Source organism: Ursus maritimus, unplaced genomic scaffold, assembly GCF_017311325.1.
Source record: "Ursus maritimus isolate PB19 unplaced genomic scaffold, ASM1731132v1 scaffold_7, whole genome shotgun sequence".
Lineage (NCBI taxonomy): Eukaryota > Metazoa > Chordata > Mammalia > Carnivora > Ursidae > Ursus > Ursus maritimus.
Genome location: NW_024426885.1, coordinates 69,509,328 through 69,530,237, shown reverse-complemented (window position 1 = coordinate 69,530,237; position 20,910 = coordinate 69,509,328). Strand labels below are relative to the sequence as shown.

At 44.1% G+C, this 20,910-nt stretch overlaps 1 protein-coding gene across 1 annotated transcript in view; it reads left to right on the top strand.

Moving 5' to 3' along the window:
• PCNX2 (pecanex 2) overlaps positions 1–20,910 on the top strand; it is a 291,473-nt gene that overhangs the window by 70,030 nt on the left and 200,533 nt on the right. Inside the window, exons 10-13 of the mRNA XM_040624241.1 lie at positions 5,739–5,884; positions 12,750–12,903; positions 12,990–13,022; positions 20,417–20,588. Of these exons, the coding sequence (XP_040480175.1) occupies positions 5,739–5,884; positions 12,750–12,903; positions 12,990–13,022; positions 20,417–20,588 (505 nt within the window). The remainder of the gene's footprint in view (positions 1–5,738; positions 5,885–12,749; positions 12,904–12,989; positions 13,023–20,416; positions 20,589–20,910) is intronic.

Sequence of the window (20,910 nt, the reverse complement as noted above, 5' to 3'; positions counted from 1 at the left end):
GACCCCCCCCCCCCCCCCCCCGCCATGGCAGCTCTTCTATACTCTCCTCATCCGATTCTGGTCTTGGCCCTTCTTACCAGTCTCCTGTGTCTTATGTACATCAGCCGACAGGAAATTACAGCCTATCTTAAATCCTTTTTGGAAAAATACAAGGCCCAAGCAAACAGGTAAAAGTACAGATTAGAATGATCAGCGCTTCCACATCTGGGTATGTATCCAGAAGAATCTAAAGCTGGGACTCGAACAGGTATCTACATGCCCGTGGTCACAGCAGCGTTATTTGCAATAACCAAGGGCTGGAAGCCACCCAGGTGTCCATAGACCAATGAATGCGTGAACAAATGTGGTGCATCCTTACAACGGAGTATTCAGCCTTAAAAAGAAAGGAAGTCTGACACCTGCTACAACACGGATGAACTTTGAGGCCATTATGCTAAATGAAATAAGCCCGTCACAAAAAGACAAATACTCTATGATTCCACTTATAGGAGGTAACCAGAGTGGTCAAAACTTAGAGACAGAAAGAAGAAAATTGGTTGCCAGGGCCTGGGGGCAGAATGGAGAGTTAGTAGTTAATGGAGACAGAGTTTCAGTTTGGGAAGATGAAGAACTTCTAGAGATCTGTTGTACAACAATATGGATATAGTTAATACTACTGAGCTGTACACTTAAAATGGTTCAGATGGTAAATTCTGTGTTATTTTTTTTAACCACAATTGCAAAAAAAAATACAGGTTATTAATAGAAGATCTACAGGGGGCTGGGGCATCTAGAAAAGTCTCACCAATAGTAGCAAGAAGCAACAAGCAATGGCCAACAGCAAGGGAGGAACATGGAGGCTTTGTCTTTTTTTTCTTTAAATTCCATTTAGTTAATATATAGTGTATTATATATAGTGTATTATTAGTTTCAGAGGTAGAATTTAGTGATTCACCAGTGACATATAACACTCAGTGCTCATTACATCATGTGCCCTCCTTAATGCCCATCCCCCCATCCCCCCACCCACCTCCCCTTCAGCAACCCTGTTTGTCTCCTATGATTTAGAGTCTTTCATGGTTTGTTTCCCTCTCTGTTTTTATCTTATTTTGTTGGTCCTTCCCTTCCCCTATGTTTTGTTTCTTAAATTCCACATATGAGTGAAATCACATGAAAATTGTCTTTCTCTGACTTATTTCGTTAGCATAACACCCTCTAGTTCCATCCATGTCATTGCAAATGACAAGATTTCATTCTTTTTGATGACTGAGTAATATTCCATTATATCTATCTATCTATCTATCTATCTACACACACACACACACACACACACACACACACACATATCACATCTACTTTATCCATTCATCCATAAGTGGACATCTGGGCTCTTTCCATAGTTTGGTTATTGTGACATTGCTGCTATAAACATGGGTGTGCATGTGGGATTCTTTGTCTTTAGTGGTCTCTGTGCACAGAGAATGGCAGACAGAGTACAATGTGGGGAGTCTAACCGGAACCTCTCCACTTAGTCTGGGACTTCAAGAAGCCACATCCTCCTCTTAGGATTAACTAACCACAGTCTACCAACACCATCCCCACTAAGGGGACTGCAGAGAGAACGACCTGCCTCAAACCTCAGTGTGGCTTTGCAGCCCTTCTTCACCCTGGATCGCATGGGTGATCCAAGCACCTCACACAGAGAATTTATTTTAAAATGGTGCCAGGTTAATATTGCATTCTAGTGCCTAGCAGAAACAAAGGTAAATTTCAATCTGGAAGAACAGATCTTTAATACTGCTGTCAAAGAACTCATACTAATAAAGATCCAAGGAAAATGTGATGAGGTGAAAAGTTATAAAATATACCAGAAAACATGCTACCATGAATAAGAGCCAGCGAAGTCAACAGAAAGCAAAAACACCACTCTCAGTGGATTTAGAAATGGTAATGATTCAATTCAGAATATGGATTAGGTATGTCTAATATGTATAAAGAAATAAAAGAAGGGGTTGAAAATCTAAGTAAGAAGCAAAATGCCATGTAATGACCAAGCAGATCTGAAAAAGCACCAAATACTCGAAATGAACAATATAATAATAAAAATATAACTTTAAGTGATTTAACAGAAGATGTGACACATGAGAACAGAGACAGACTTGAACAAATTATTTAGCTGCAGCATGGTGAGATGGAGAGGAAAAGAGAAAAGAAGGTTAAGAAGCATGGAAGTCTGGGTCAGAAGGGCTATTGTACTCCTTGTCAGAGTTCCAGAGGAGATGAAGGGAAGAGCAACATAGCAAAAACAATTTAAAATGTAAAGTCTAAGGGCGCCTGGGTGACTCAGTTGGTTGGGCGACTGCCTTCGGCTCAGGTTGTGATCCCGGAGTCTCAGATTCGAACCCTGCATCAGGCTTCCTGCTCAGTGGGGAGTCTCCTCCTCCCTCTGACCCTCCTCCTCTCTCATGCTCTCTCTCTCTCAAATAAATAAATAAAATCTTTAAAAAAATAAAAATAAATAAAATGTAATGTCTCAGATAACACACCGATAGAGGAATTCGTGTCTTGGCAAACTGATGAGGAAAGGATGAACATTTTACTTTTATTTTTTTTAAAAGATTATTTATTTATTTGAGAGAGTGAGAACAGAATGAGTGAGCAAGACCATGAACGGGGGGAGGGGCAGAGGGAGAGAGAGACCTGAGCTGAAGGCAGACACTTAACCGACTGAGCCACCCAGGTGCCCCGAGGATGAACATTTTAATAAATGGCACTGGGACAATACTTTTCTTTATGGGAAAGAAAATGGACCCTTATATCATGAACAGAAATCCCTGGTAGACCAATGACATAAATGTGACAGGCAAAAGTTTATAACTTTAAGTAAAATGATATAATCAAATACCCTTACAAGTCTGGGGTAGAAAGGGATTTGATAAACAGGGCATAAAAAAGTGCAAAGCTTTTGCTCTTTACAGGAAAGAATGGATACATCATATTTCATTTAAATTAAGACACCCATTTATCAATAATACCATAAGGAAAGTGAAAAAACAAGCCACAAACTAGGAAAATATCTGTAACATATATCATTAATAATGGTCTTGATCATATATGTGCATATATGTATAGACACTCACACGTGCACATAGACATGTATAACCAATGAAAGGCCAGCAAGCAACCCAATGGAGAAAAGGAAAAACGATTTCACGAAGAAAACTAGAAGTGGACAAAGATGGTTAACTTCATTAATAATGAGGGAAATGCAAATTTGAATAAAACTGAAGTATTTTATATGGCAGATTGGCCAAAATTAAAAATTACCTGGTGCTGTCACATGTTGGTGAGGACATAGAGCAACGTGACATTTACCTGCTGGGGGTGGGAGAGAATCTGTTCAGAAATCTTTTTTTTCCAAAGTGTTTTCTAGTAAATTGAACATTCCCTCATATCCAGTAATTGCGTTTGTGATAGATTTGTGCATTTTTGGGAAAAGTCCATTTGTTCCTGAGTAAAGTTGAACACGAGGTACAGTGGAACATTTGCATTCTTAGCAACTCCATTTCTAAGCGTATGTTAGGTCTATGTTCTACAAAATCCTTGCACATATGTACCAGGAGACACATCCAAGAATGTCCACAGCAGTGTAATAGTGGAAAAAAAAAAAAAAAAGAAAAGAAAATACCCTAAATATCCAATATCCTAAAATGGATAAGCAACTTGTGGTATATCCATGTAATGGGACATTATTCTGTGAAAATGGGTGCCACAGCTGTAAAACAGACCAGTCTCAGGAAGCTCATGTGGAATGGAGCGGAAAAGGGAAAAAGCAAGTTGCAAAAGGACACATATGCTGTGACTTCCTGTCTATGACGCTCAAAAACACAAAGCTAAACGGTGTTCAGGTTGTGGATGTAAGCATCGTAAAACAGAAGAGAAGAGAGGGAATGATAAACACAGCATTCAGGACCGTGATGATCCCTCGAAGGAAGAGGGAAGAGGATGGGACCGAGCAGTGGCCCACCGGGAATTTCTCTGCTAATGGCAATGCTTTTTTTCTTATCCTGGGTGATCGCCACACAGCTAGTCACTGAATTGGGTTGTTGTTGTTGTTTTTATTACACCCGACATGCATTTAAAAGATGCATATTTGCATTGACTCCATATTTAATAAAACGATGTATTTTTAAAAAGCATGGTACCTCGTGTTATTCAATGTAGGGAACAATACCCCAAGGAACCCCGGAGTCTTGGGCTCTCACTGATGATACGGCAGGAGGAGCATGGAATGCGCCGGAGCTTGACAGTGAGAAGGTGTGCAGGTGTGCCCTCGAGGTTCTATTTAAGAGCACAAGAAGGGAAACCACATAGTTTTTTTTTTAAGATTTTATTTATTTATTTATTTATTTGAAAGAGAGCGAGAGAGAGAACAAGTGGGGATGAGGGGCAGAGGGAGAGGGAGAAGCAGGATTCCCGCTGGGCAGGGACCCCGACGCAGGGCTCAATCCCAGGACCCTGGGATCATGACCTGAGCCGAAGGCAGATGCTTAACCGACTGAGCCACCCAGGTGCCCCAAGATGGAGATGGTTATGACAGAGGTCAGTATTAAATTCATTAGATTCGAAGAGGCTCATCTTTAGTTTTCTGAGAAATTTAGCAATCTCGAACATTTTCTGCCTCATTGCTAATGAATACATGAGACAACCATGAACCGATGTTTAATTGCAAGTGTAGTCTCTGGAAATGCCATCGTAACACGCTGTTTTCACTGCTGATGTTTCAGAGAGGGTATCAGGTGTCAGAGGAAATAAATTTTGATTTTTGCCCTCACAAGTTTTTCTTCCTCCTTTCTGTCCCGCAGATCCCTCAGCTTCACCTCATCAAGTGCTGTGTCCCCTCTGCTTTTCTGGTGTGGAGTCCAGCTCTTGTTTTGTATGTGTGTTGCTGGCCCTGGTGTGCATTTGGTGTCTGGTTTTGAGTCTACATGACTGTTAGATGTCTAAGGGGTGTTTTCCTACAGGCAGCGGGATGCCATGGGCTGCGTCCACCATATTCTTCCCTATATTTCCACGCCCAACCTTGTGCCAAGCTCCTAAGAGTGACTCACTATGTATGTTAGACAAGTGGATGAAGGCTTTTTTTTTTTTCCAAAGTTAATTTCTTCTCCACAAGATTAGAGCCAACTGGAGACGAATTTGGGGCTAACACATTTTAAACCTGGAATTAAATTTTCGCATTTGTTTCCCATTTGTTTTATTGGTTTAGATATTTTCTATAGATATCTCAGTGTTTCTTGTCTCAGGCCTCATCAACGACCTATGAAACTGGCAATGAAAATCTTTGTACTCTAAGTAAAATGTAAATATTTATTTCAACATTACGTTAAATAACATACCTTTCAGAAATTAAGCCATTTCAGATCTTTTGTTGAATTCTGATCTTTTATGAGAATTATTTTCACGGCAGTTTCTTGGCCTTAATTAACAGCAGTGTTTTGATAGGAGTAGCATAAATTTATTGGCACATTATAATGGAATTGAAGTGTGTTGGTAAGAAAGACTCTTTTTGTTGATCATTATCTTTCTCTTGGAGTACCCATTTTTATGAAATATGTCCCATTTTTATGAAATATGTTGGTTTACGTTTCAGAATTGGAACATCTGCTTTTTGTACTTTTGTTATTATGAGGTGTATTTATGACAGTAACATGTCAGTATGAAACCCTTTCTCTGTTGTTTCTTTTGGTACCTAAAAGCATCTGAGTCAGGATCTGGAAGACTCGTCATGTTCTTCAACACAAGGAAAATTTAACCGAGAGCAGTTTTACAAGTTCATCATTTTCCCTGGCAAGTGGATTAAAGTCTGGTACGATCGACTTACCTTGTTGGCGTTACTTGATCGGTAAGCCGCTGAGCACGCAAATGTATGGATGAGAGACACAATGCGGGCATAAGAGTGCACTCGCATGCTTGTAAAAAGAACTTGCCACTTGCTAAGGTTCTCTGGAACGTTTTCAAGACGTACCTTTTGTGCTGCAAACCCAAAGGCAAAACGATGAGATCCTGACAACTGGAGACAGTGGGAGATAGGAGAATTGGGGAACATGGTTTAGACTTAAGGTTAGCTCTGGGGACGGGGTTATGCATTGGTCTCCTCGTGGCTTCCCATATTTTTGTAGGAAGGCTTGAGGTTCCATGGGTAGTACAGGGCCTGGCCAACTGGACGTGGGCAGGGGGAGATGAGGGCAAATGAAGAGATACACCAGTTGGGATGTTAATCTTTCCTTTTAAACCCTTTTACTCTTTCTCGCCTCTTCTTTCCATTGATCCAGTGTGGGGTTGGAGATGTAGTCAGTGGACGGGGAGGGAGACGGGAGAGGGTCCAGTTAGTTAAGGCGCAGTGGAGATGGGGCCAGGTCGGAGTCTTCCCATTTCCACCTCTGCCTCCCCTCCCCATCTCACGACAAAGGACAGGATTTTGATCTTCAGGGGCCCTGCAATTCTGATGGGAGTGTTGGTTTGAAAATTCAAGATGCCTTTACTGACACCGTCATCGGCAAATGCAGAGTTTCGCAGCTAAATGGCAGCCAGTGGGGGCAGTGGGAAGGCTGATTCCCTGCCTTGCTATAGTTGGTCCCCCAGTGACTACTTGTTATAGTAATGTCTTAAATGGTGTGATCACATACTAAAAAACTATAGTCATGCAAAATTACAATAGTAAATTTCAGAACCCACAAGTCAGGGAAGGGAGTTATAATGGTTTTTCTAACAAGGCTATGTCACCCCAGGGGCGCACACTTAAGATGAACATTTCAGACGTAACTGAAATGGTCCAAGAGAATCCATTCTGTTAGATGAGGCAGGTTTTTTTTTTTTTTTCTGAAATATTAACTTTATTTTCTGTTAAAAAGGAATTATTGGAAGTTGGATTACCTTGTGTTAGCCCTTCATATTAGAAACAAATATTTCTACAGATTTCTAGGTGTGTTATTTAAATTCACAACAGATTAACTGAAAATTAAATTAAGGTCTAAAAAAGATTGATGAAGATTATTGCAGTTTTTAAAAGTTTACAGTTTTATAGTTCTAATCACTTCTGTTGCAGGTCATACTGGGTTTGAAGGCAGTGTTCGGGGATGTGTAGAGACAGCACCACGCCCTTACTCGTGGGTCCCCTCAACTGGTGTGGGGAGCCCCTGGGGATCAGGCCCAGTGCCCACCACTTACTAGTGCTGTGATGTAAGGATGGGTATGAAACCTCCCTGTGCCTCAGTTTCCTATCTGTTAAATGGGGATGGTCTATATACAGAGAGATTTCAAGGATTAAATCAAGTTAGCCATAGAAAGTGTCCTTTAAATATTAGTTGCTGTTATTGTTATTATGACCTGGAATGTGGCCCAGAACCCAGAAGGAAGAAAAATAAATAAAAATAAAACGAAATTAGGGTAGGCAAAGTAGATGTTGTCAAGCCCAGACACTAAAATTAAGGCCCTTAATTCATAGGCGAAATTGCCCCATCTTCAGAGCCCATATAAGCCTATTTTCAGGCATCTATTAGCACACGAGGGGATCTCGTTTTCCAGTTCATGGCCAGTTAAGAGGGGAAATAAGACATCATATACCCCGAGCTGACAGCAAGGACAGGGGAAGAAAAACCCAAACATTACCCTAGAAAAACCTAGCAGCTTGGGATCTTTGCAAGGAGAGAGTCTTTCCCAAACAGGACTGTGGATCAGAATCACCTGGGAGCTTTGTAAAAATACAGATTCCAGGCATGAGAAGTCAGGACTTCAGCCTGGCCTTGAGTACAAGGTAGGGCTGTATGATGGCACACGTCCCTCGCTTGCCTTCTTAGTCAGGACAGCAATGATATGAAAGGTCCGTTTAAGAAAGCAGGAATTTACGCAATAAATTTTACATTTTTTACTCTGATAGTAATAGTAAAATTTCAAAAAGCATAAATAAATTACCTTTGATACTCATTGGGGAACATTGTATTTATTTATTTATTTATTTTTAAGATTTTATTTATTTATTCGACAGAGAGAGACAGCCAGCAAGAGAGGGAACACAAGCAGGGGGAGTGAGAGAGGAAGAAGCAGGCTCATAGCGGAGGAGCCTGATGTGGGGCTCGATCCCATAACGCCGGGATCACGCCCTGAGCTGAAGGCAGACGTTTAACCACTGTGCCACCCAGGCGCCCCGGAACATTGTATTTAAAGCTCCGCATGGATTAATGAACTTGAATTGCCAAATTGAAGTTTGCAAAGGAAAAGTATACATAATAAAAAACAAATGGTAAAGGTTGGGCAGGAAGTAGAAGAAATTGGTGAATTACAAGCACTGAAATTGAGCTAATCAGTGCTATAAACTCCCATAGCTTAACGCCTTCTGCTTGATGGAGGGGCAGAGGGAGAGGGAGAGAATCTCAAGCAGACTCTCGGATAAGTGCAGAGTTGACACTGGGCTCCATCCCAGGACCCTGAGATCATGACCTGAGCCGAAATCAAGAGTTGGCCGCTTAACTCACTGAGCCTCCCAGGCGCCCCTCCTTCATTGTCTCTTATTTTTTATTCAGCTATTACCCCATCTTGCAATACACATAGGTTTTATTTTCATTTATCTAGTTTTCCGGTTTGGCATCTAAAAGAAAAAGCTGCCCGTCTGGGCATCACTTCATTCATTTGTTCATTCATTCAACAAATTAAAAAGCCCCAAACACCAAGCACCTGCCCTGTGTGAGGCTCTGCACTGGGCACTGAGCATAGAGCCCTGCCCTCACAGAGCTTGCATTCTAATGCACGAGGTAGGCTGAAATAGCAGCCTGGAATAGGCCCCGTGAAGGACATACATAAAGGCCTGAAGTAGAGGGAATTAGGGGAGAAGGGACACTCGTGTCAGAACAGGGGGCTGCAGAAGCCTTTTCCGAGGTGAAGCACCAGACAGAGATAGAAACGAGAGAAGGAGTCAGCCCCATGACAAGCAGCGGGAAGAGCGTTCCTGCTCCTCAGGTGATCTCGTGGTCGTCATCGTCATCTTGAGAACCTGCTCTCATCTCTCCCATCCGTAGAAGTCCTCTCCACCCACTCTCCCACCAGCCACCGTCCGCTTTCTCTGTGCTCTTTTGCAGCAGAACTCCATGAAGAGCTACTGTGCTTGCTTGCGTTCTCTCTTCTCCCATTCTCTCATAACCCCATTCCATTCACTCCCCGGACTCCAAGCCTGCCCGCATCAAGGTCACTGTTGACCTAACCATTCTGCCGTCATTTTACTAGACCCACCTGCAGCCTCTGACAGTCGATTCTTCTTCTTGGTATGCTTTTCCTCTCCTGGCTTCCAGGACTTGGCCCTCTCTTGGTTTTCCTTCTGTCTTGCTGGTTACCTCTTCATACCATAGTTATTTTTGCAGGTAACCTCTGCCTCCTGACCCCTTCATGTTGGAATCCCCAGGTGCTACATACTTGAGAAGCGACCCTTCCTGGTGGGGCTTAGCCTGACCTTCTTGCTGAAAATTACAATAGTTCCCTACCCAGACGCTCATAATTCTTCTCACCTTGTTCTATTTATTTCTGGATTGTGCTAATCATCTCCAAATGCTATACAACATACTTATTTATTGTGCATATTATTGATTTTATACTACTGCCCACTGGAAAGAAAGCTCCAGAAGTTCTGTTCACTGATATATTCCAAGTATCTAGAGCCGTGCCGCGCAGTCTTGCGTGAACAAACAAATCAACTTCTTTTTGCAAACCAGCTCCCCTTCCCAACTTCTGCCATTGACTCTGCCATGATCTTTTCTTCCCCAGATTGAAATCTTGAAATCAACTTTATTCTTTCGGTCAGCCCTTCACTCTACACAATCCATTCAAAGTCCTTTCCGCTCTGGTCTGTATTGTGTCTCAAAGTCGCATTGCCTTTCCAGCTTCCCAGCCTTGACACTCTTCCAGACCCTCATTACTTCTCCCCTGGAGTGTTGTTTATCCTCGCTCTGCTGTTTCCCCTCTAGTGCATCCTGTCAACCTCTGCCAGATAAATCTTTCTAAAGTACAGCCTTAATCACCACACTCCTAGCCCAGTGAGTAAACTTTTTCACCTGGTATTTAAATAGAGATGCGTGAGGAGCCCTGGGAGTGGAATGATGGGGGACTGGGGCAGAGGAATGGAGTCTTGCTGGAGGAGAATCTGGGGAAAAATATATTTCAGGGGACGTTATTTTTCCCCCAAAGTAGGAAAACAGTCTGTTTGTTTAATGGAAATTTTTGTTTTTTAAAAGTTCCTAAGCCTTTAGATACTTTTAAGTATATATCAGAATGTTATGAGTACACTAAAAAATACATAAAGAATTTTATGGACCTGAACTAACAAAATATATTTAGCTCTGTAGGAAGTGCATAGTAGAAAAAAAACCCATAAATTTTCCTTTTTACCAAATACATTTGGATTCCCCTAGAAGTTTCTTCTTAACTTTCAGCTTGAGCATCATAATATCTGAGTTCTTCACATTTCTATGCATCTTGATTCTATACATCTCAATTACCTGATTAAAAAATAGGCAAAGATACGAACAGACACCTCACCAAAGAAGACATACAGATGGCAAATAAGCATATGTAATGATACCCCACATCATCGATGGGGAATTGCGAATGAAAACAACAGGGAGGTACACACACCTATTAGAATGGCCAGATTCAAAACAGCGACAGCACCAAACGTGGGCAAGCATGTGGAGCAGCAGGAACGCCCATTCATCGTTAGTGGGGATGCAAAACAGTAAAGCCAATTTGGAAGATAACTTAGTGGTTTCTTACAAAACCAAACATATTCTTACCATATGACCCAGCAGTCGTGCTCCTTGGTGTAAATGAATTGAAAACTTAGGTTAACGCCAAAACCCACACATGGATGTTTATAGAAGCTTCATTTGTAGTTGCCAAAATCTAGAAACAACCAAGGTGTGCTTTAATAGGTGAATAGACAAACCGTGGTATGTCTGTATAGTAAATAGTATTTAGTGGTAAAAAGAAATGAGCCATCAAGCCATATAAAGACACAAAAGAACCTTGAATGCATAGTACCAAGGGAGAGAAACTGACTAGAAAAGGCTACCTGCTGTATGATTTGTTATCTGACATTGTGGAAAGGAAATCTGCGGAGATGGTAGGAAGATCTGTGGTGGCCAGAAGTTGGGGGAAGGCAGGGGGGAACAGGCAGAACAGAGGATGTTTAGGCCAGTAAAAATACTCTGCGTGCTACTGTAAGCGTGGACACATTTCACCCTGTGTTTGTCCAAACCCACAGAACGTACAACACCGAGAATAAACCATAATGTGGACTCTGGACTTTGGTTGATAATGATGTGTCACTGTTGGTTGGCTGATTATAACAAATGTACCATTGTGGTGGGGATATTGATGGTGGTACAGGGTGTGTGTGTGTGTGTGTGTGTGTGTGTGTGTGTGTGTGTGTGTCTTTGCAGGGAGGGGCTATGTGAGAACTCTTCGTACTTTCCCTCAATTTTGCTGTGAATCTGAAATTGCTCTTAAAAAAATAAAGTCTATTCATTTAAAAAAAAAAAAAAACCACTCACGAGTGCCTACTTGCCAAGACTGAAGTAGACAGTCGTCCCTTCCTAACAGTAATGTAACATCCAAATGTGTACATGAGCAAAAAATTAGTGAGGCGAAAATATGCTCGGAATTCTTGGAAATAACCCATCTACATTCCTGATCTTTCGGTCCACACCGTGCTCCCTTACTCCATTTCAGCCTCTTCCTCCCATTGCTAGGCCCTGCCTGTTGTCCTTTCATAGAAGTCTTTCACCTCTAAAGTCATAATCCCAGCCTCTGCTCATCCTCAAGTGTTCCCGGCCATCCTGAGCACTTTGACCCATCCACTTGCTCCCATCTAGCAGCCTCTCCTACCCTCACTGCCTTCCCATCCTACCTAGCCTCCAAGATCCAGCCCTCATCCCCTGGTCTCAGCATCCTCAAGCTCCCTTACCTTGTCTCCCTTCACACCCAGGGACAGCAACCCCCTCCACCTCTCACACCTCTTACTCCAGGTCCCTCAAGAGGACACCACCTGGGGAGACTGTGGTCACGACACACCTCCATCAGACCCTCTGCACGTTAGCTCTCCAGCGGGAGCTCTCCTGGCTCCTGAAACTGGGAAGCAAATTCTGGCTGCAGAGCTTGTACCTGGAAGGGATTTCCTGCTTTAGCCAGGTGTTAATGCACTCCCTGCCCCCACCTAAAGGAACCAGCGCAGCTCTTTGTCTGAAACGCATTTCACATAGTGGACAGAATAGTGAACTGTTTTTCCCCAGGAGGCCCAGTTTAGTGATCATGGAGACTCAGTGGAATTATATTTCATTTATTTCAATAACAGGAAACTGGGCTTAAAATATGGATTTTGCTTGTAAAATACAAGGATAATGGAAGGAAGGAAGGAAGGAAAGGAGAGAGGGAGAGAGGAAGGGAAGAAGATAAGAAGGAAGGAAGGATAGAAGGAAGAGAGGGAGGGAGGAAGGAAGGAAGGAAGGAAGGCAGGCAGGCAAGAAGGAAAGGAGAAAGGGAGGGAGGAAGGAAGGGAGGGAGGAAAGGAAGGAAAGAAACCTTAAAATTTTGTTACCAAATATAAAGGCACACTTAAGGCAACTACTCTGCTGTGTCCGGGAGTCATTTTAGACGCGTTCAGGTATTATCTATAGAAATAGGCTTACCTTTTATTTCCTTTGTTTTTATTTGTTTATTTTACGCAGGACTGAAGACGTCAAGGAAAACATACTGGCCGTTCTCCTCATTGTCCTGGTTTCCCTCCTTGGATTTCTGACCTTGAACCAAGGCTTTTGCAAAGACATGTGGGTGCTCCTCTTCTGCCTTGTCATGGCCAGCTGCCAGTATTCCCTGTTAAAGGCAAGACCACATCTAATTCTTACCATCACTAATGTATCCTTGAAATCATGAGATGATGACCCAGACACTTCTGATTTGTGTTCTAGAGCGTTCAGCCTGACCCCGCCTCGCCAATCCACGTAAGTTTCAAATAACGGGCAAGTCGCTTGTCTTGTCTGTCTGTGTTAAAGACAGAGGAACAAAACCTATTCAAAAGGCAAGCTATGTATCAATGTACGTACACTGAATATAGAAATAGAAATATCAATGCAGGGTTGGCAGATTCGGGCTAGATCTGAGAGTGTGGTATGGGTGGTAGTCGGGGAGCAGGGGGAGTAACAGGATGTGGAGGGTCTTTTCTATCCCACTGGCCTCATGTCAGGGTGGACCGTGCAGCCCTGGGAGGGGAAGAGTGGCCTCTGCTGTCGGACTCCTTGCTTCTGTTTCCTGGTTCCTCCGCTGAATGCTGGGCCCTGGGCAGGATATACGTCCTCGCTGTGTCTCTGTTTCTCTGCATGTCAACAAAGATAGTGAAAATGCTTCTAGGGATTAAATAATGTGTTTAACTTCCTTTAAAATGGTGCCTGCAGCATGGATGTTGCTGAGTGAGTGGGAGCTTTCATTATTGGTAATATCAGTTGTGTAAGCACGAGTCCTTGTATGCTTTACATGAAGCTGATTTTCTGTTTCACCTTTGCAAGAGTATCGGTACTTTTCATCCATGTAACTTTGGGCTAACTTAGAGCTGAGCCTCTGGGCTCACCATACTGACCTGCTGGTGTTCCCGTGTCCTTCCGTGAGCAGTTTCCACTCACCTAGCTGCCCTGCCCCTGCGGGGTGCTGGGACGGGGTCTGGCATGGTCCCCGCAGGTACCCCGGCTGCACTCCTTTGCGCCGAGCCCCTGCCTGGTGGACCTCTCAGCTCTTTGAGGACCTTCTTTCCTTTGTTATGGTGAGCTGTGCACCCCCCCACCCCCATCCCCGAAACCTGTCCAGAGAAAGAAAGCCTGATCTTCCCTCCATTGTGCTTTTAAAAAATTCATATCCAGGATTTAGGGCTGCTTTTAAATCTGTGATAGCTCCTGTTTAGCTCATAGTAATTAAACAAAGCTTATAATTGGACGATCACATGGCATACGTTGCTATCTTGTTAAATTCCTCTGTTCCCCATAATTGGTTTACATATAATACATCTTCTTTTATTCCAGAGTCTGAATGTCAAGATAAGTAGAAGCAGCATAATTAGGGTATTAAGATGTATTGTTGTGATTATCGTCAGAAATCTGGGTTAGGTGGTGTGCAGAGACATGTGGAGCTCTGAAGCCTTTTTGCTCAAGCCCACCCTAGATGCCACATCCTCCTCCTTCTGCTTCAGGAAAGAAACCCTCCTTTCTAGTAATGGCACTTCAGTGTCACCGCTTTCCTGGGTGACTTGGGGGAGGGGTGTTCGAGGCCATTAAACACTCATTTCCTGCACGTACCTTCCGCAGTAACGCAGGGCGTGCTAGGAGAGGTGATGGTGAGGACAGCTGCACAGTCCCGTGGATTTGTCGTGGCTGGTAGCAGCCACCCTCTGCCATTGCTCTGAACTGGAGTCCTAGTGCCGAAACTGGTCTAGCTCCTGGAGGACTCGGTCGAGCAGCCATCCCTGTATCTGAGCGAGCATGTGTGCGGCCGGAGACTAAGAAATAACTTCTCGTACTGTCGTAATCAGAAAATTGTTTGTTAATTCGCTCACACGGGTTTCTTGGTAGATGGGCCCCCGATTTGAATTGCCAGTTTGCCGACAGTTCTAGTGGGAAGAAAAAATGCGGGAGCTACAAAATGTTTCTGCTTGCCATCTGCCTGAGCCGTGCGGACGTTTAGAAGGCAGATGCACGATCTCCAGTTTATTAATGTGAAAACCTCAGAAAGGAGGTGGTCAGGGGAGCAAACCACGTCTAGGCACAGAGCTGGCTGTCAGGCCCGCCGCCGATGCTGGCCCTGGGCATCACGTGACCCCAAGTGCTGTTTGAAACTCTGCTGCTTTGTAGGTCGCCGGGGAGGGGTTATTACCAAATTCAGTCAATTCTTGCTCTTAGAGTGATTGGCTGCCTTTCCTTCTTTGTTTCCTTCCAGAGCACACAGGTGGCAAATTTTGAGCCAGCGGTTCAAACCAGAAGATAGAAAAATAAAAACAGTCTGTATATTTCAGATATTAATGCAGAATTAATGACATGCTAATAGATACGGTACAATAGACCCTGGGCCTGACAGAAATGCATCTGGTTATAAAAGAAAACAGGTCTAGGAGAGCTTAAAAAATTGATGGTTTGGGTGGATACTGGCCGCATTTGAGGATCAGAGAGGGGCCGTATAATAATGGGTGATGAGGCTTTTCACTGGCTTACCCAGATCTGCACACGGGCCTAACCCACAGTAACCCCTGATGCCCAGAGAGCTCAGTAATCTGAGAGGCAGCCCCAGACGGGCGTGTCCTGCACAGAGCCGGACTCGGGTGCCTTGTCCAGCTCCCACAGGGATTCTCAGTGGCTGTGGCTGGGGCGGCACCTGGGAATCTCCCCCCAAACCCCCCCTCCCCGCCCCGGGTGATGGTGGTGGTGGTGGGTCTCCGATGCCACGTGAGCAACCCTGGGTAGCACGCAGGTTTGGGGATTTGAATCCAGCCTTACTGTGTGCAAGCCTGGAGATCTTGGGCAAGTTGTTGCTCTGTACCTCTGGTTTTTCGCCTGTGCAAGAGGAAATTGCAAAACAGGATGGTAAGGGGATTGAACAAGGTACTGTAGTCAGGTGCTCAGCACGGCACTGAGCACTTGACTAATCTTAGCAGGTTTTTTTATGGGTAAAATACGGATAATAAAAGTGACCTCAGTTGGATTTGGTAAAGAGTGAATTGGACGATGTATGTAACGAGCCCGGCACTGGGCCTGAATATACTGAGTTGCCTGTTTCCTTGCTCACAGTACAAACTCCAAAGAGCAAGGGCTGTAACTTGTTATGTGTTCTATTCAATAACTCTGGCTACCATACAAGGAAGACATTTGGTACCACTACCTGTTATATAAAAAAATCACTGGGAATGATTTTTTTTAAAGATTTAATTTTTTTAAAAGAGAGAGAGTGCACGAGTGACCGAGGTGGAGGGGCAGAGGGAGAGGGAGAAGTGGACTCCCCACTGAGCAGGGAGCTGGACGTGGGGCTGGGTCCCAGGACCCTGGGATCATGACCTAAGCCTAAGGCAGGTGCTCAACCCACCGAGCCACCCAGGCACCCCCAGGAATGATTTTTGTAAACAAACTTTTAATTTTAGAACAGTTTTAGATTTACAGAACACTCGGGAAGATAGCACAGAGAGTTCCCATCTACCCCACACATTTGTCACAATTCGTGAGTCAATACTGATAAACTATTAGTAACTAAAGTCCATATTTTACTCAGATTTTCTTAGTTTTAACCTAATGTTCCTTTTCTGCTTGAGTACCTCATCCAGGACACCACACTGCATTTAGTTATTGTGACAGCTTCTCAGACTGCCCTTATTTTTTGATGCTCTTGACAGTTTTGAGAAGTACCGGTCAGGGATTTTGTAGCCCACCCCTCAGCTGGGATTTCTCTGATGTCTATCTTATGATTAGACTGGGGTTCTAGAACTTTGGGAGCAAGACCATAGAGGGGAGGATCCATTTTCATCACGTCATATTGAGGGTATGTACTCTGTACGTGACTTACCACTGTTGGTGTTGAACTTGATCCCCTAGTGTTTATCAGATGAATGATTTTGAATGACAAAAATTTTCTCAATCCTCAGTCTTAGAAATAAGGAGGTTAACTTAGTCTTAACGGCTCTTGATTGAAAATGAAATTATATTTATCTCTTTAGTTGTGTATTTACTTTGCTCCAAAAAAAGTGCTCTTTAAAGCCTGAGCCACTCCAAACGGCCTTCTTTGAATTCTTATCTACTGAAGTTCTGCCATGAAATAGGGGCAGAACTTAGGTCACCACCCTCCCGTCTGTCTTTCACCGCCACTGAGGGGAGTGCTGAGGCAGTGGGCGAATGCCTAAGGTAGGTGGAGGTGGGGCGGAGGGCACCTCGGCCCCCACTCTGAGGGGTACTTTCGCGGCCACCTCGCTGCCCCCTTGTTTGGACAACAGCATCGACCCATTCGTCAAGATTCACAGACCTGAAAGCTAGGAAGTTGGCCCTGAAATACATCATCCTGTGCAATAAAATTATAAACTCTATGAAATTATACGCTGACCTTACAGAAACTCATTTGCCTGTGCCTTTTCAATTTGTAAAGTAGCTGGTCAGATTCCCACCGTACCTAAAGTGAGGAGGCATTTTAACAGTCCGCTGATAGGAATTACTTGGCCTTTCGGTTGCTGCTTATCTCCTATGCTGCCTTCTCCGGAGCGTTTTGGGTTCTCCTCCCCACCCCAAGTGGGCGTCACAGCCTACTCACCGGCTCAGGTTTTCCTGGGGCTCTGCTCTCTGTAGGGCAGAGGGTACCCGTCCGCCAGCGTTCCTCCTTTGGCTCCACACACAAGGGGAACTGAAGTGTATGGTGAAAAACGCCCAGATGACTCTAGACAGACAGCTGAGGTGCTAACGCTAGAGGAAGAAGGAACTCATCCACAGGCGCGGAGAGATGAGATCCGAGTAAACAAATCTGCACCATTGTGAGAAACTATGAAACAGCCAACTCCTGTGTCATCGGTGAGGGCTCAGTGTCTGTGAACACGGTGGCCCAGAGCAGCCGACAGAGCGTGCGGTGATAGTTCTCCCCGCTCTCCACCCTCCAGAGCTCTTTCAGGAAAAGTCAACACCCCAAAGCTATTGCTAATTTGCTTTGCAGTATGCGTTGAAAGAATGATGATTATGAATGAAAGTCAGCGAAGTCAGGCTGAGTCCTTGGGCCTGGCAGGCCCCAGGGCCGAACGCTCTCCTCTTGCTGGTTGTTGTTGGGAACCAGTATGTAGTGGCTAGCACCCAGGCACCAAATCCTTGCTCGGCCACACTGCTTTCTGGCCGGGAAACCAGGGGGCAGATTTCTTAATTTGGCAAAAAATTAAGGCATAAAACGTATGCCTCATTTTACTCTTGGCAGAGTGAGAATAATAAATACTTCTTAGCGTTGTACCGGGGATTAACCATGTGGGTCGCACAGGGCCTGGGATGGGATAAGTGTTAGCTCTTGTTGCCATTGCTGTTCCCAGCAGCTGACGAAACTACCGGGCCCCTGAACATGGCTGGATGAGCAGGTGTGCAAACTCCATAGGTATGAGGGGGCCCTCTCCTGCCCTGCGGGCTGAGGAAGCAGAGGACGCCCGCAGAGCCCCTGTGCAGAGCTTGGAGCCGGCACCTGCGGCCGGCTGAGATGGGGTGGTGGCAGCCTGGCCCGGCAGGCGGTTCACAGCCCGGCTTCCCCACTGCCGAGGCCCAGCCGCACTCCAGACTCTCTGATCCCCCATCTTCCTTAGGATAAACACCTTTTATTTTTTTCTTAACAAGTTTGAAGCATTCGACCAGCCCGCTGTCTTGATAAGAGGACAATTTGAATGGCCTCATCCCTTACCCACGTGAACCCCCACTCTCCAGGTGGGGGTGCCTGGAGGTGTGCATAGATTCTTTTACCTCACCCTTCTGAGGCGCTGCTCCCAGAGCGGCCGTGACCTTGGACGTGTGGGTGGGGCTGATGGGAAATCCAGCTGCACACGCAGCCTCCAAGATGCCCCACGGCTGAAGCTGGGGGCGCTCCCCCAGGGTATTTTAAAGTTGGAATCACCTGGAAAAGAGTTGGATGAGTTGTAAAAAAGACTGCTCAGACTTCACCTGGCAGAGCGAGTGGAATTTTTCTATTGGATAAAAGGAACATCAATCCTTAGGGGGCTGATGATTGATTCATATGTGAAAGAAGGAATTGGGGAGCAGGGGAATGAATATTTTTAGTAGGCATTCTTAGGAATCAAGGAAAATAAAAGTGACATTTATGCCACAAATTAGTGATAAGCTTAGAATGGTTTAGGGACCCAAAACATAGAATGGGAAGCAAAGCTTTGGCATGATGATGAGGGCAGGCTCTTTGTCAGGGAGCCAGCCGCAAGCTTTGTCTCATAAATTACAATTACGAAGGGAGCATTCTCCTGCCCGTAAATGAAGTTGGACTTGGCAGATTTAAGATGATATCATAGACTCGTTCAAGACCAGACTTTCAGTTCCTAGAAAATGTATTTTTAACCTATTAGGCAAAGGAAGAATCAGGGCAAGTGGGAGGCAGCTCTTTAATTTTATATCCTAAATGGTGTCAGTTTGAGGAACGTTTCATATGCTGGCGTATTTGTATATTGAGTTGCTGTATATACCAACCAAGTCAGCGAGGTTTTCACTTGATAAGAAATGCACTGAGATTTCACTTAGGCTTTAGTTTCCATTTTTTTTTAATGCAAAAAAAGTATTCCCATACCCACTAATCTACGACCCAGTTGGATTCAAAAGGAAATTTCATAAGAGTGCAAATATGCCTTTCAAGACTGAGTCTGGACTCAGGGCCAAACATAGCCAGCCCCCATGGACAGCCTGTGTTTTCCTTCCTATTAAAAGATGGTCTCAGAATAGGACCATTTCTATTATAGAAGCAGTGGCAATTTAAATTGCATTTCTAAATATAACATGTTCAAGGTAGTGACTTTAAATATTCACATCCGAACCCATATCACTTTAATCTTTACTTTTTTATACCCAAAGTAGTTCATGAATTGCAAAGAATATTCTCCCCCTAATTCATTTTTGTTGGTTTTTTTGAACCTTATGAATTGTGCAATGGTTTGTGACATGTAAATTCTTCATTGGCTTTTTGCCCTGGAGAGTTTGATGTTATGTCTTTTCCTTAATTTTTCTATCTATTCAAGGAGAAGAATAAAAATGTTTCTACTTCTCCTCATAACAATATTTTGAGGGCTAAGATGAGATCTGTTAAGTTTTTGGTCCTCAAAGGAAAATGTATATAAATGGTGAGTTTTTTTAAATTGGATTACTCCCCTGTGAGGTTTTATGCCACCTCTGAGGGTATAACTTTGCACCTGTGTTGTCTTGCTTTTTAAGACAAGGAAATCAAAGCCCACCACTTATAATTCTGTTTCTTATTAATAGAGGGGCTCAAGTTAGACCATGTAGAGCGAATAATGATTTATATTAGTTTTGCCCTTGAAACGAACAGTATAAATGGAAGTTTCGCTATTAGGGAAGCATTGAATTAGATCTCGATTATATCTAAGGACGGTAATTAAATTTTCAGCTAAACCTTGTTGAGTCTGAGAGACATAACCTTCTTTTTGGTGTTCTCGTTCTTAATTGTCAGAATAAGTATCAGAGCTTTTTTTTCTTTTCTTGGTGTTTTGTGTATATGAATTGGGGGGGGGGAGAATGTGCTTTATGGTGTAAGTTGTATGATATGATATGAATTACTGACTATGAAGCTTTTGTCATTTAATCAAAATAATAGGTACCATTCAGAAACTGTGTTTGTTTTCTAGGGACACAACCAAATCATAACATATAGCAGACCAATCTATTTTTGTGTGCTGTGTGGCCTTATTTTGCTTCTTAATACAGGGGCCAAAGCCCGGCACCCTCCCACTTACGTTGTCTATGGCCTGAAGCTCTTCTCTCCAAGGTCCCTGCAGTCAGCTAGGGACCTCTTAATAGGTGAGTGAATTTGGGGGTTGTGGGGAAGAATACAGAGGAGGGTGGCTACGTCTCCCTTTTATATTCTGCATCACTCACGGGAGAGACCTCCTTATGTGGTCACTGGAGGAAGAGACGGGCATTTCTCTTTTGGCTTGTACACCTTCACCAGATGCTCCAGGAGCTGGAGCCCTACAGCATCCAGCAGCAGAATTATTCTAAAGGATTGTGGTGTCTGTGACCGAGAGGTCGGAAGTTGTAGGATCTGGAGACTGGTCGGTGTGGTGCCTGGTGCGGGGCGTCGGGGGGGGGGCTCCCCAGCGTGAGGGTGGTTTTGCCACCA